We start from the raw sequence: 15,420 nt of genomic DNA, 5'->3' as shown, positions 1-15,420 counted from the left end.
TATTTTCATGCACACATAAAAAGAGTATAGCGCATCTAACCTAAGTCTAATTTCCTGTACTTCCTGTATAGGGCGTTCTGAAACACGCCATCAATGAATGGCAGAAACTCATGAAACTCATGCAAGTGAAGTAGAACCCATAGGACTGACAGTGCCTCCAGAAAGTACTCACACCCCTTGACGTATTCCACATTGTTGTGTTACAGCCTGAATTCTAAATGGATTAGCCTAGATAAATTCCACTTTCTCATTATGTATTGTGAGGGGGGGGGGGGGATCTTTCTCCAGAAATGTCACATTTATTTTCAATTAAAATACATCAATATCTAATTTACATAAGTACTCATACCCCTCGCCATGACACTCCAAATGGAGCTCAGGTACATTCAATGTCCTTGAGATGACACTACAACTTGATTGGAGTACACCTGTGGCCAATTCAATTGTTTGGACATGATTTAGAAAAACACACCAGTCTATATAAAAAAGTTGCCACAGTTGATAGTCCATGTCAGAAACTATACTACACTCCGGGCTCCAGTGGCGCAGTGGTCTAAGGCACTGCATCGCAGGCATCACCGGACGTGCTACCTGTCCCAGACCTGCTGTTTTCAACACTCTAGAGACAACAGGAGCGGTAGAGGTGCTGACCTGTTGCACCCTCAACAACTACTGTGATTATTATTTGACCATGCTGGTCATTTATGAACATTTGAACATCTTGGCCATGTTCTGATATAATCTCCACCCAGCACAGCCAGAAGAGGACTGGCCACCCCTCATAGCCTGGTTCCTCTCTAGGTTTCTTCCTAGGTTTTGGCCTTTCTAGGGAGTTTTTCCTAGCCACCGTGCTTCTACACCTGCATTGCTTGCTGTTTGGGGTTTTAGGCTGGGTTTCTGTACAGCACTTTGAGATATCAGCTGATCTAAGAAGGGCTATATAAAATCAACTTGATTTGATCACTACAGACCCTGATTTGATCCTGGGCTGTATCACAACCGGCCGTGATCATGAGTCCCATAAAGCAGCGCACAATTGGCCCAGCGTCGTCCGGGTTAGGGGAGGGTTTGGCCGGGGTAGGCCGTCAATGGAAATAAGAATTTATTCTTAACTGACTTGCCTAGTTAAATAAAAAAATACCATTAAGTCCAAGGAACTGTCCATAGATCTCCAAGACAGAACTGTAATGAATTTAAAACAATTTCATGATTGTTTAAAGTGTCCAAGAGCAGTGGTCTCCATCATTGGGAAATATGGAACTACCCAGACTGCCTAGAGCTGGCCATCCAACCAAACTGAGCAACCAGGCAAGCAGGACGTTGGTCAGGGAGGTGACCAAGAACCCAATGCCCACTATGAAAGAATGAGAGTTCATTGGCTGAGCTGGGAGAACCTGCCAGAAGGACAGTCTACAGCACTTCACCAATCTGGGCTTTATGGGAGAGTGGCCACTCCTGAGATGACGAAAAAAAGAAGAAAGAAAAAGCACATGACAGCACGCCTGGAGTTTGCAAAATGCACGTGAAAGACTCGGAGCACAAGGCAAAAGATTCTGTGGTCTGATGAGATAAACATTTTACTCTTTGGCCTGAATGCAAAGCGCTCTGTCGTGAGAAAGCCAGGCACAGCTCATCACCCATCTAACACCATCCCTACCGTGAAGCATCATGCTATGGGGATGCTTTTCAGCAGCAGAGACTAGTCACACACACCAGTGGTGGGTTTGTCGTCAAAAGATGGATACATGTGCAGAAAATAACCTCATACCTACTGTAAAATATGGTGGGTGATATTTTATATGATGGGGTTGTTTTGCTTCCACTGGTCCTAGTGTTGTTAAGGACAACAGAGTCATGAACTCTACCAAGTACCATGACATTTTAGCCAAAAACCTGTGTGCCTCTGCCAGGAGACTGAAACTTGGCCACAAGTGGATTTTCCAGCAAAACAATGACCCCAAGCACACATGAAATCCACAAAGAAATTGTTAAATGACCACAATATCAACATTTTGCAATGGACATCTCAGTCTCTGGACTTGAACCCCATTGAAAACATGTGGTTTGAATTGAAGAGGGCAGTCCATGAGCACAGACCGAAGTATATGAAGGATCTGGAAAGATTCTGTATGGAGGAATGGTCTAAGAAAATGTCTTCCTCTGAGTAAATTGTATCAGTATAAAATGTTTTGCTAATCTTTATTAAAAGGGACAATCATTTTGGAGGTGACTGCATTTAATTTAGAGCTACTTGAGCCATAGACAGCTGAGGTAATATAGACCACCAGCCATTGGTTATGTAAAGAGTGAACAAGATGTATGTCCGGAAAAGTGCAGTATTATAAGGAGACGTATTTTTTATTTTATCTTTATTTAACTAGGCAAGTCAGTGAAGAACAAATTCTTATTTTCAATGACGGCCTAGGAACAGGGCCTTGTTCAGGGGCAGAATGACAGATTTGTACCTTGTCAGGTCGGGGATTCGAACTTGCAACCTTTCGGTTACTAGCCCAACGCTCTAACCACTAGGCTACCCTGCTGTATACTTGGAATACAGTGGAGGAATGGCGGGAAAAAGACAGAGGCCGAGGAGTTCGAAGAGAGAGGGGGAGTAAGAGGGTGAACTTGAAATCGGTAAAAATGGGGAAGACAGGAGATAGTTTGTTAAAGAAGAATGGTAGAAAGTGTAAGCAGAGTGAGCTGTATGCCTGATCAAAGACAGGTGAATTGTGTGTAGATTGATAAGGGGGGGAACAAATCAATTTTAGAATAAGGATACAAAATGTGGAAAAAGTCAGGGGGTATGAATACTTTCCGAATGCACTGTATTTAAGTTATCCTGTATGAGCTTTTGTGCCAAATACATTACGTTGTTACAGGTGTCAAGCATATGGGCATTAGGCAGCAGTGTGTATGAGCTAGGTTCCTAGGTGTGAGAAGTGTGCAGAAGGACATGAGACCAAGGAATGTGTAGCATTGAGAAAAGTAATGGTATGTGTTAATTGTAGGGGTGTCGATGGGACTAGGGTTCAGAAATGTCCCGTGTGAGAGAAGCAGGTTGAGGTTTCCAGGGTTAGATTAGTGCAGAAGTTGTCAGCGTTTATGGTAATGGTTATCAACTGTACTGCAGGGATGGAACCTAAATTCCAGAAAATGCAGGTTGCAGGGTGTGTTGAGTGGTGGTGTCCCATCCTTTCGGGTGGTTGGCCTGAGGTAGAACTAGATAGAGTTAAATAGTGGAGTAGGGTGGTGGGTTTTTAGTGAGTGTAGGATTAGATGTAAGGGCATTTGTTTTTTTAAGTATAAGGGAGTTATACTCCAGTCTAGTAGGTGGCGGTAAAACATTTATTTATTTTAAATGTAACCTTTAACTAGGCAAGTCAGTTAAGAACAAATGATTATTTACAATGACGGACTACTTATTGGATACCAACCACCGTTAAACCTCATCGAAGTAGTAACATATTCATGATTCACCCATTCCTCTCTTATTTAAGATAGCCTAACATTGCACAAACATGCCTATCTAGGCCTACACCAGGCTGTTTTAGCCATCTACGTTTGCTCCGACTCTTATAACATTTAGAAAGCTAGTTAGCGATTAGCATTAGCGGCTAACAATATGCATTTTAGCCACAACTTGTTAAGAAAAGCCAAACTAGCAGACAGCAAGATACACAAACTAATAGTAATTATTGAACGCTTGTGGAAAGCAGCATCGTTGTCACCAACACAGTACTGCATCTGTCTGACCGTGGAGACTGCAGAGTGAACGGCAAGGAAGTGTTCGTGACTCCGTGGTCGAGCAACTGCTCGCTCCTTGAGGGACAGGGCAGGGTTTGGTGTGAGTATAGAAATGCAGCAGTTGGGAGAAATACGACTCAAGTAGCAAACGAGTTAACTATAAAAACGGACATTACACGCGCAGTAGTTGCGTATCCCATTTAAGAAACCAAACAAATATCATTATATAAGGTAAAGTAAAAATCCTACCCATGCATCAATACTGGTATATAGTAAAATACGATATACCGCCCAGCCCTACTCTGTTGTAGGGACAATTCAGTGATAGCAACGGGTCTCGAGGTTGAGTGTTCATATTGAGGTTACTGTCCCCATCACATATTTGGAGGGACCAACTGTTTTTTCATATGCTGCTGTACACAACCCCTGGGGATCTCTGGAAGATACAATTTGATATGATTGCAGAGGGCTCACAGTGACACAGCAGAGGATTAACAAAGACCGCTGTGTGTGTGTGTGTGATAAACGGAAATGTGATTAAAATGCAAGCATTAGTAGGCTAACGTCAAAACGACCCCTCACGATATGCAATAGTTATCAATGGACCACACCTTGTTACACAACTGGTGGGCTACGTCACACACAGCAGGACACCGATTGTGGTAGGCTAGTCTAATCGCATTAAATAATAAGCGATTAGCTAGGAGAGACACTGGTATCAATTTAATTGATTAAAGGGATGACGAATTACTCGCTTGAGAAGATGTCAATGTAGACCGCTTTGTCTGTGTGGGGAAAAAAACGATTGGTGGTAGTATAGGCCTATAAGTTTAGCAACAGTGGCGCAGCCTAAGTGGAAATAGTGTTGAATGAATGGAACTTTCAATAAGCAAGTGTTAGGCCTAATACATTCTACAGTTGACAATCCAAACAATTCAGTAATGCACGATAAGCCGAAGTTAACAAATTCTCCAACCGTTTCGAAAATGTTAAAATATTAGTATCTAGTAGGCCTAAAACATTTTTTACAATAATGCAACAATCTAGCGAATGACGTCTCTGACTTTCTGATTAAGACGGCATTCAATCAGGTTATTTTAGCCTGCACGCTACAATCTCTGCATCACTAATGAAACCAGTTAACCTACAGTAGTAAACCAAAGCCAAGGAGAAAATCAATTCAAAAATAAAATGTTTACCTGGTCTAGAGGAAGATTGATAATCTCGCTTATCGGCTGCAGTAAATTGGAGCCAGTACAGGACGATGTGGTTTCCGTAGCCATTATTGAGGCCGTGAATCCCTTGCTCCCCTTCGCCGTCGCAGATACACTCTCCTCCGTTGAAAAACTGCTGTTGCCGCTGCGACGGGTTACCAGGCTAGATGGTTGTCATCCGTGTTACAGCGCCACCAAAATCTACAGCACATATCAAACAGCACCAACGACAACAAAGACAGTGTGGGCGGAGGGATATATTCCGAGCCCCCCCTCCATGACATTTCTCAGCCTATCGTATGGAGAAAGTGATTTCAATTGACCAATCAGATGTATGTGGATGACACAGAAACTATTATGTACATTTCCCCAAACGAATCAAATTTGAAGTCGACTCTGTCTCACGTGGACTCCTCCCATGTACATATGTGGCATTCCACTTGGAGAAGAAAAATGTCGCATTCAAAACAACTCGGAACTCGGAAATCTCCGAATTTAGTGCGTTCAAGACAACTGGGAACCTGGGGAAAAAATCGTTTTGAACAGTCATCCAACCTGAAGGTCGCAGACCTGAAGATCACTGTCATGATTTGACCTCGTTCTTTTCGGAGTTCACGGATGTCTTGAAAGCACCATATTCAAGACAACTGGTACCATGTACAAATCAACTAGGAACTCTGAAACAGGAACTCGGAAATCTCAGAATTCCCACTTCAATGTGTTCAAAACAACTGGGAACTCTGAAAAAATGAGCTCAGATTGGGAAATGTTTATTTGAATAGTCATCCATCTCAGAATTCCAACTCGGGAACTCTGGCCTTTTTCTAGAGCTCCAACTTTCCGACCTGAAGATCACTAAGGTCATGATTTGACCTTGTCATGATTTGACCTCCCTGTTGTTTTGAACACGGCATGTTTTGAATGTGTTGCCAGCCCGGGGCACCAGGCCATGCAAAATGTTGCTTAACGTTCATCCTTACGTCAGAACATGGGCTTATGTCATGTTCAAAACAACTGGGAACTGGCAAATCTCTGACTTCCAAACATTCAAGACAACTGGGAACTCAAAAAATACAAACTCTGACAGGAAAAATAGTTTTGAACGGTCAACCAACTCGGAATTCCAAGTCGGTAACTCTGGCATCTTTCTAGAGTTCTGACTTTCCAACCTAAAGATCACTGACGTCATAATTTGACCTAGTTTTTTACCGAGGTCCCTTGCCGCGTTCTAAACAACTGGGAACTCGAAAAAATGTCAAATCATTACATTAGTGATCTTCAGGTCGGAAAGTCGGGGCTCTAGAAAAAAAAATGCTTTTACGACTTGGAATTTCGAGTTGAATGAACGTTCAAAACTATTTTTCCCACTCTGAGTTAGTTTTTTACAGAGTTCCCAGTTACCTTGAACGCTCGGAAATCAGAGATTTACAAGTTCCCAATTGATTTGAATGTGACATAAGCCCATGTTCTGACATAAGGATGAACGTTCAGCAACGTTTTGCATGGCATGGGGCCCAGGGTGGGTGGAGATTTTACTTAAAGCTACAATATTTAACTTTTTGGGCAACCCGATCAAATTCATAAACAAATGTGTGTTATAGATCTGTCATTCTCACTGAAAGCAAGTCTAAAAAGCGGTAGATCTGTTCTCTATAAGCTATTTCTATGCTTCCCGTTCTTAAGTTTTGTTTTTGCATCTTTCACTTTGATTTTGTACAAATACACAATTTTTGGCTATGGAAAATATATTTCACAGCAGTTTAGATGGTACAAGGATTCTCTACACAATGACTTATTTTTACATAAACTGAAATTGGGGCGAACTTTAAGAATTTTAGCAACCAGGAAATGGACACTAGGAAATGTCTCAAATGTGCAAACTCCACCCACCCGGGGCACCGGGCAGTGGTGGAAAAAGTACTCAATTCTCATACTTGAGTAAAAATAAAGATAATTTAATAGAAAATGACTCCAGTAAAATACTACTTGATTAAAAGTCTAAAAGTATTTGGTTTTAAATATACTTAAGTATCAAAAGTAAATGTAGTTGCTAAAATATACTTAAGTATCAAAAGTTAAAGTGCAAAGAATTTTAAATTCCATATATTAAGCAAACCAGACGACACTATTTTATTTTAATTTTATTTACGGATAGCCAGGCTCACACTCCAACATTCAGACATCATTTAAAAACAAAGCATTTGTGTTTAGTGATTCCGCCAGATGAGAGACAGTAGGGATGACCAGGGATGTTCTCTTGATAAATCTGCGAATTGGACCATTTTCTGTCCTGCTAAGCAGTCAAAATGTAACGAGTTCTTTTGGGTGTCAGGGAAAATGTATGGTGTAAAATGTACATACTTTTCATTGGGAATGTAGTGAAGTAAAAGTAAAAGTTGTCAAAAGTATAAATAGTAAAGTAAAGTACAGATACCCCCAAAAACTACTTAAGTAGTACTTCAAAGTATTTTTACTTAAGTACTTTACACCATTTGCACCGGGTCATGCAAAACGATCTGGCACAATGTTACAGTGTGCATTATATTTTACAATGTATACAGTGTTACAGTATGAGGGAAATATTGTTACAGTGTATCAGAAGTTGAAGCATTTGTAGTTACATTGGGTTTGGTTGAACGAATTTGGATTACCATATGAAACTATTACCTGCCAAAACTGATTAAGAAAATGCTTTCATTTATCTCTTCGCAATCTGTTTTGGCTTTGGCATGCTTGCTGCGAGGTAAAGCATACATTTGTATTTCTGTGAAGTAAGGATATAATGAAACTAAATTGACCATTCACATTCATTGGCTAGGTCTCTGCCTATGTTCAGTGCAGTGTATTTGAGTGTCAGCTACAGACTAAGTGTGTGATTTGCATCTAGTGGCCTAAAACACAGTGAAAAGAAGGAAGCTTGTACATAATAAAATATATTCCAAAACATGCATCCTGTTTGCAATAAGACACTAAAGAAAAACTGGAAAATATGTGGGAAAGGAATTAACTTTATGCCCTGAATACAAAGTGTTATGTTTGGGGCAAATCCAACACAACACATCACTGAGTACCACATATTTTCAAGCATGGTGGTGGCTGCATCATCTAATGGGTATGCTTGTCATTGGAAAGGGAGTTTTTTAGGATATAAATAAACGGAATAGAGCTAAGCACAGGCAAAGTCCTAGAGGAAAACCTGTTTCAGTCTGCTTTCCAACAGACACTGGGAGATAAATTTACCTTTCAGCAGGACAATAACCTAAAACACAAGGCCAAATATACACTAGAGTTTCTTACCAAGATGACATTGAATGTTCCTGAGTGGCCTAGTTACAGTTTTGACTTAAATTGGCTTGAAAATCTATGGCAAGACTTGAAAATGGCTGTCTAGCAATGATCAACAACCAGCTTGACAGAGCTTGAAGAATTAAAAAAGAATCATGTGCACATATTGTACAATCCAGGTGTGCAAAGCTCTTAGAGACATACCCCAAAATACTCACAGCTGTAATTGCTGTGAATACTTTCAGTACCAGTTAAAAGTTTGGACAAACCTACTCATTCAAGGAGTTTTCTTTATTTTTAGTATTTTCTACATTGTAGAATAATAGTGAAGACATCAAAACTATGAAATAACATACATGCAATCATGTAGTAACCAAAAAAGTGTTAAACAAGTCTAAATATATTTTATATTTGATATTCTTCAAAGTAGCCACCGCTTGCCTTGATGACATCTTTGCGTTCTCTCCAGCAGCTTCACTTGGAATGCTTTTCCAATAGTCTTGAAGGAGTTCCCACATATGCTGAGCACTTGTTGGCTGCTTTTCCTTGACTCTGCAGTCTAACTCATCCCAAACCATCTCAATTGGGTTGAGGTTGGGTGATTGTGGAGGCCAGGTCATCTGATGCAGCATTCCATCACTCTCCTTGGTCAAATAGCCCTTACACAGCCTGGAGGTATGTTTTGGGTCGTTATACTGTTGAAGAACAAATGTTAGTCCCACTAAGCGCAAACCAGATGGGATGGCTTATTGCTGCAGCATGCTGTGGTAGCCATGCTGGTTAAGTGTGCCTTGAATTCTAAATAAATCACAGACAGTGTCACCAGCAAATCACCACCACACCTCCTCCTCCATGCTTCATGGTGGGAACCACACATACGGAGATCATCCGTTTACCTACTCTGTGTCTCACAAAGACAGAGCGGTTGGAACCAAAAATCGCAAATTTGGAGTCATCAGAACAAAGGACAGATTTCCACCAGTCTAATGTCCATTGCTTGTTTCTTGGCCCAAGCAAGTCTCTTCTTATTATTGGTGTCCTTTTGTTGTGGTTTCTTTGCAGCAATTCGACCATGAAGGCCTGATTCAGGCAGTCTCCTCTGAACAGTTGATGTTGAGATGTGTCTGTTACTTGAACTCTGTGAGGCATTTATTTGGGCTGTAATCCGAGGCTGCTAACTCTGAACTTATCCTCTGCAGCAGAGGTAGCTCTGGGTCTTCCTTTCCTGTGGTGGTCCTCATGAGAGTCAGTTTCATTATAGCGCTTTATGGTTTTTGCGACTGCACTTGAAGAAACTTTCAAAGTTCTTGACATTTTCCGTATCGACTGAACTTCATGTCTTAAAGAACGATGGACTGTCGTTTCTCATTGTTTTTTTTGAGCTGTTCTTGCCATAATATGAACTTGGTCCTTTACCAAATAGGGCTATCTTCTGTATACCACCCCTACCTTGTCACAACACAAATGATTGGCTCAAACGCATTCAGAAGGAAAGAAATTCCACAAATTAACTTTTAATAAGGCACACCTGTTAATTGACATGCATTCCAGGTGACTACATCATGAAGCTGATTGGGAGAATGCCAAGAGTGTGCAAAGCTGTCATCAAGGCAAAGGGTGGCAACTTTAAAGAATCTCAAATGTAAAATCTTTTTTGATTTGTTTAACACTTTTTTTGTTTACTTCATGATTCCATATGTGTTATTTCATAGTTCTGATGTCTTCACAATTATTCTACAATGTAGAAAATAGTAAAAATAAAGGTGTGTCCAGACTTTTGACTGGTACTGTATGTATAAATATATATATATATATATATATATATATATATATATATATATATATATATTTATATATACACACACAGCATATTGTCACTTGACTGTGGATTTCTGACATGCATGACTGAAGTTGCAGGATGACTTTTTCCTAAATATCTTAACACATTTCAACTGAAATCTGTTTTGTTGAGAGATCGCCAGGTAGTATACAGTGATTTTCATTAAACATGCAACAGTGTAGTTCCTTAACAATAATGCATATATTACTGTAGGTGGATGAAAATTATCCAACCATTATGTAGAAGTGTGGAAATTATGTTGAATATAATAATAAACGACATTTATCAATCTGACGTCTATAGGATCTAGTCAAGGTAGCGAGCCTTGCGTCACCACTTAGTAGGCTATGACTGATTGCACCGTTATGCAATTATTTAGATGCCAGATAATTGGGGCAGATAGCCTAGTGGTTAGAACGTTGGGCAAGTAACCGAAAGGTTGCTAAATCGAATCCCCGAGCTGACAAGGTAAAAATCTGTCGTTCTGTCCCTGATAAGGCAGTTAACCCACTAGACCGTCATTGTAAATAAGAATGTATTCATAACTGACTTGCCTAGTTAAATAAATTAGATAATCCTGGCCACCAACGTTTGGAAGAGCTACCATAAAAACGAAATGCGATTTCTCAATTCAACTAATAGTACTACATGATACATTACATACTACTCAGAGAAAGACAACATGTCTTCAATTCAGAATAATATATAAGAGAGAAAAAAAATGAGATTTTGCAAAGAATGAACAAAAAATGTATCGTCCTTTTAACCAAATTCAAGCAGAAACTCACGCCCAACCCGAATTAACATTTCTTTGCACTTTGCTAGTTAATAAAAGACAGGAAAACACACCCAGATTCTAATCAACTAAATTTAAATGATAGAAGCGCACCCTGTGTCGCTCCTCTTTGAACAATCTGCAGTCTGACGAACAAAATAAAAGTTCCCCTGTAACTAAATCCATAGCACTTACAGTACAATTAAAACATTTAACATGCGTAGCTCTTTATGAACTCATGAAACAATTCAAACATGACAATTTAATTCACACAGTAACAGATTTCACGATTTCCACTACATCTTGGGAGCTAAACAAATTCACAAAAAAAATTCTCCAAAGGGCCAGTTTGACGAGAATGTTCACTCTGACAGTGACGGGCGACTTGTGCCCTCTGCTGGCCAGAACTGGTAGCTAAATTTGAGTTCACAAACAGAATCAGGAAGCCACCGTTGACAGAACACAAGCCACTCCTACTCCTTTGAAGAAACATTTGAAGGAAAACGAAAATAAGCTATCTGGTACTCTTGCTGTTTGTTGGTGTGTGTTTGAAAATGACAGAGGCTATGGACTCGATCAGTTGTTCTATCTGTCTGGATCTACTGAAGAATCCGGCGACTATTGCTTGTGGACGCAGCTACTGTATGGGTTGTATTAACGGCTGCTTTGATCAGGATGATTCGAAGGTGGTCTACAGCTGCCCCCAGTGTAAGGAAAGCTTCATCTCCAGGCCCGTTCTGTGGAAAAACACTATTCTGGCTGAATTGGTGGAGAAACTGAAGAAGACAGAATAACCCCAAGCTTCTCCTCCTGCTCACTATTATGTTGGACCTGGAGATGTGGAGTGTGATTTCTGCACTAGGAGAGTGTGTCTGGCCTCTTACTGTAAGACTCACCTCCAGCCTCACTATGAAGTAGCTCCCTTAAAGAAACACAAGCTGGTCAAAGCCTCCACACAACTACAGGAGAAGATCTGTTCTCATCATGACAAAATACTGGAGGTTTACTGCCGTACAGATCAGCAGTGTATTTGTTGTTTTTGTATGATGGATGAACATAAAGGCCATGATACAGTGTCAGCTGCAGCAGAGAGGACTGAGAAACAGGTAAGAATGGAACTCTGCTGTTAGATATTACATATTTGCATTTAAACATAGTCTAATAATTGTTAATCTTGTTACCCTTGCCTCCTAATAACTATAAGGAAATGTTTTGTCTACTACTGTGACACAACTGAAATGTCAAAGTACATACAGTAGATAAACGTTCAATCACTGTTGCTAGGACTACATTTGTCTTTGAGGAATACATTGCATCTCATTAAGTCCATGCAGGGCATAACATGTTTCAAACATGATATGCTTGAATACAAATAGTTGGAAAATAAAATTTTCAAGTTTTTTGTAGAAATACAGAGTAGAATGTAATAATAGCTAAATGAATTTGATAGGATTTATTTTTCTGCAGAAACAGTTTGGGGAGAACATTAGGAATCCCAGAAGAAAATCCAGGATAGAGAGAAGGAGATACAGGTTGTGGACTCTCTGAAGGTGAGTGTTGGGGTCATCTATATTTACATTATATATACATGCATGCATGCATGCATGCATGCATTTCCAGTCTGTCTGGGGTCCTGGTGAGAGCTAAGTGAATGGGCTAGTTGACATGGACCCCTCTACTCTCTTTATGTGTGTCCAAACTGCGCTCTGCACTGGCAGCAGTGGAGGACAGTGAGAGGAGCTTTACTGAGCTGATCCACTCCATTGAGAGAAGACGCTCTGAGGTAAAGGAGTTGATCAGAGCCCAGGAGAAGGCTGAAGTGAGTCGGGCTGAAGGACACCTGGAGCAACTGGAGCAGGAGGTCGCTGAGCTGAGGAGGAGAGATGCTGAGCTGAGGAGGAGAGATGCTGAGCTGAGGAGGAGAGATGCTGAGGAGAGGAGATGCTGAGCTGAGGAGGAGAGATGCTGAAGAGGAGCGACGCTGAGCTGAGGAGGAGAGATGCTGAGCTGAGGAGGAGAGATGCTGAGGAGGAGAGATGCTGAGGAGGAGCGATGCTGAGCTGAGGAGGAGAGATGCTGAGCTGAAGTAGCTCTCACACACAGAGGATCACATCCATTTCCTCCAGGTGACATCACTAACTTAGATATACCTCACAAAATCATTTCCAAATGTCTATTTAGATTCATTTACCAATTAAATGTACTTGTAATAAATTAACATCTAACTTTCTCAATACTTTTCCTTCTCTCTCTGTGTCTCTCCTGGATCTCAGGCCGTATCTCCTTTAAGCATTTGAAGACATCAGTCTCTGAACTGAAAGATCCACAACAAGACATATGCAAGGAGGAAATGGACAAGATATCTGGGGACGGTTGGTAAAATGCATTTCAAGATTTTGTATAGAATAATACCTCAAACTAACTGCATTAGATACTACTAGACATAAAATAACTGCATGACATGTATTTGTGATAGGACCAAATGAATGTATAGATATGGGTAAAGTTTATCTAATGGAATGGCTGGTCATTTCATCAACCAATCCCTGTCTCTTCTAATAGCCCATCTCCCCTCTAGTTACCTGTATAACGCTTGATAGTGGACATGAATAACGTGGACCTGTGATAGAGCATTTACTAGCCTATCTGTCTCCATGGTGATTTAAGTTCAGATTGACCACCCTGCTGAGCCCAAGACTAGAATGTGAGTAAACACGGACTTGCGTGAGCACACACACACACACACACACACACTCAGACTTTTAATCAAGTGATTTTAATCACTTTATTTTTTATCTTCTCAGACTCCTGCCAGCTGACGTTGGATCCCAATACAGCACAACAGTACCTGTGTCTGTCTGAGGAAAATAGAAAGGTGACCATTAGTTCTAAGGTCCAGTTATATCCTGATCATTCAGACAGATTTACCTTCTTCAAGCAGGTGCTGTGTAGAGAGGCTCTGTCTGGAGCCTGCTACTGGGAGGCAGAGTGGAGCGGGAATTGGGTTCGTATAGCTGTCTCATATAAAGGAATCAGCAGGAAAGGAGATGGTAATGAGTGTTTGTTTGGGGGTAGTGATCAGTCTTGGAGGTTTGACTGCACTCCATCCAGCTGCTGTTTCATCCACAAGGATCACAGTACTGATATCCCTGTGCCATGCTCTTCCAGAGTAGGAGTGCACCTAGACCACAATGCAGGAACTCTGTCCTTCTACAGCGCCTACGACAAAATGACCCTCCACAGAGTCCAGGCCACATTCACTCAGCCATTCTATCTTGGGTTCATTTGCTGGATCATCTGAAGATACTGATACCTATTCAGTGACAAAGTTATTAGTCTGCTGGTATTAGTCTGCTGGCCTTGTTGATACATGTACAGTAGGACAAAGATTGACTGACTGTGGTCGAAGTTTGATGTAAGATTGCAGATATCATAGAGTACAGACAGCATAGTTGCTTAATTTGCTGGAAGGAGTTCTTGACAGGTGAAAGAGTCCAATCATCATTGAGTTCAGTTTATTCAGTCTGGTGGCACAACACTGCTGAACTATTTCAGGGGAAGAGACATTTGTACTTGATCGGGATGAGGTCGTTTGACTTGGTTGCTACGCAATAAATGAGAAGTTAATTGGCTCATTTCATGAAGTGGAGCTTTGGTTCATGTTCACTGTACATCTGTTAGTTATTATTATTTGCAAAAATGTGTAGCTACACTGTACTTGCCTATGTAACTGCTGTACCATGTTAATACATTGGTAATAGGGACACATTGTAAAGTGAGACTGTTGTTTTTGTTCTAGTCCAATGAAATTGAGACGATGATTTGTTGTGTTTTCTGTGTTACTATCCTCAGTGCAGCCTCTTGTTTGGAGTGGTTCAAGACCGCACAGATAACAAACAACAGAGGAGAGAAACATAACATAAAAATGTCAAAGATAAAGGCAAATGTATGCAAAAAGTAAAGAATTGAATAAAGTAGCCAATTAGTGAAGCTGTGAAGAGTTGAGTTCTAGTACAACGCTTGAAGTACAGCACTTAAAGCTGCCTCTTCATCACTCCTTTCCATCAGTGCAGACACAGCAGCACACTGGCTTGAACAGTCTTTTGAGAACCCAACGGACTGATCCTTTCTTGGGTCGGATGGCAACAACCTCTGTAAATACCAAGAAGGTGAAAGCCTTTGGTTTCAAACACTGACCAGTTAATGGGCTCTACTACACCAAGCTTTTAAGACTAAAGGCTTCGTTCTCTGTCAGTGTAACTCATCTGCTTTCACGTCCTCTCTGTCCTTCTCTTCCCCCCGAGGTTGTCATTGGTTACCTCTACTGCTAAAAGTAGAACCCAACACGCTTCAGCTTCAGTTTGCTCCTCAATTCATGCACCTTGGTAGGAAAGAGAGGTAGCAGCAGGGAACCCTTCCCTTTGCATTGGTTACCTCTACAACAGTCTGCAGACAGAGAACACACGTGACCCTCTCTACAAAAAACTGCATACCTTTATATGTTTAGGGTCAAAGGCATTTGTGACTAAGTAGCGGGTTAGTTATGGTGTGATTGTGCTGCA

At 40.9% G+C, this 15,420-nt stretch overlaps 1 protein-coding gene and 1 pseudogene across 1 annotated transcript in view; one reads left to right on the top strand and one right to left on the bottom strand.

Moving 5' to 3' along the window:
• The window catches only part of LOC129811460 (lysophospholipid acyltransferase 2-like), an 89,313-nt gene extending 84,113 nt beyond the window's left edge, over positions 1-5,200 (bottom strand). The window contains exon 1 of the mRNA XM_055862785.1: positions 4,944-5,200. Coding sequence (XP_055718760.1) covers positions 4,944-5,027 — 84 coding nt within the window. The 5' untranslated portion in view covers positions 5,028-5,200. The remainder of the gene's footprint in view (positions 1-4,943) is intronic.
• A 5,264-nt stretch (positions 5,201-10,464) lies between these two features.
• On the top strand, positions 10,465-14,848 carry LOC129811236 (tripartite motif-containing protein 16-like; annotated as a pseudogene).
• The last annotated feature ends 572 nt before the right edge of the window (positions 14,849-15,420 follow it).

This window comes from Salvelinus fontinalis, chromosome 15, assembly GCF_029448725.1.
Source record: "Salvelinus fontinalis isolate EN_2023a chromosome 15, ASM2944872v1, whole genome shotgun sequence".
In the NCBI taxonomy this organism is placed as follows: Eukaryota; Metazoa; Chordata; class Actinopteri; order Salmoniformes; family Salmonidae; genus Salvelinus; species Salvelinus fontinalis.
This window is presented reverse-complemented; position numbering and strand designations above follow the sequence as displayed.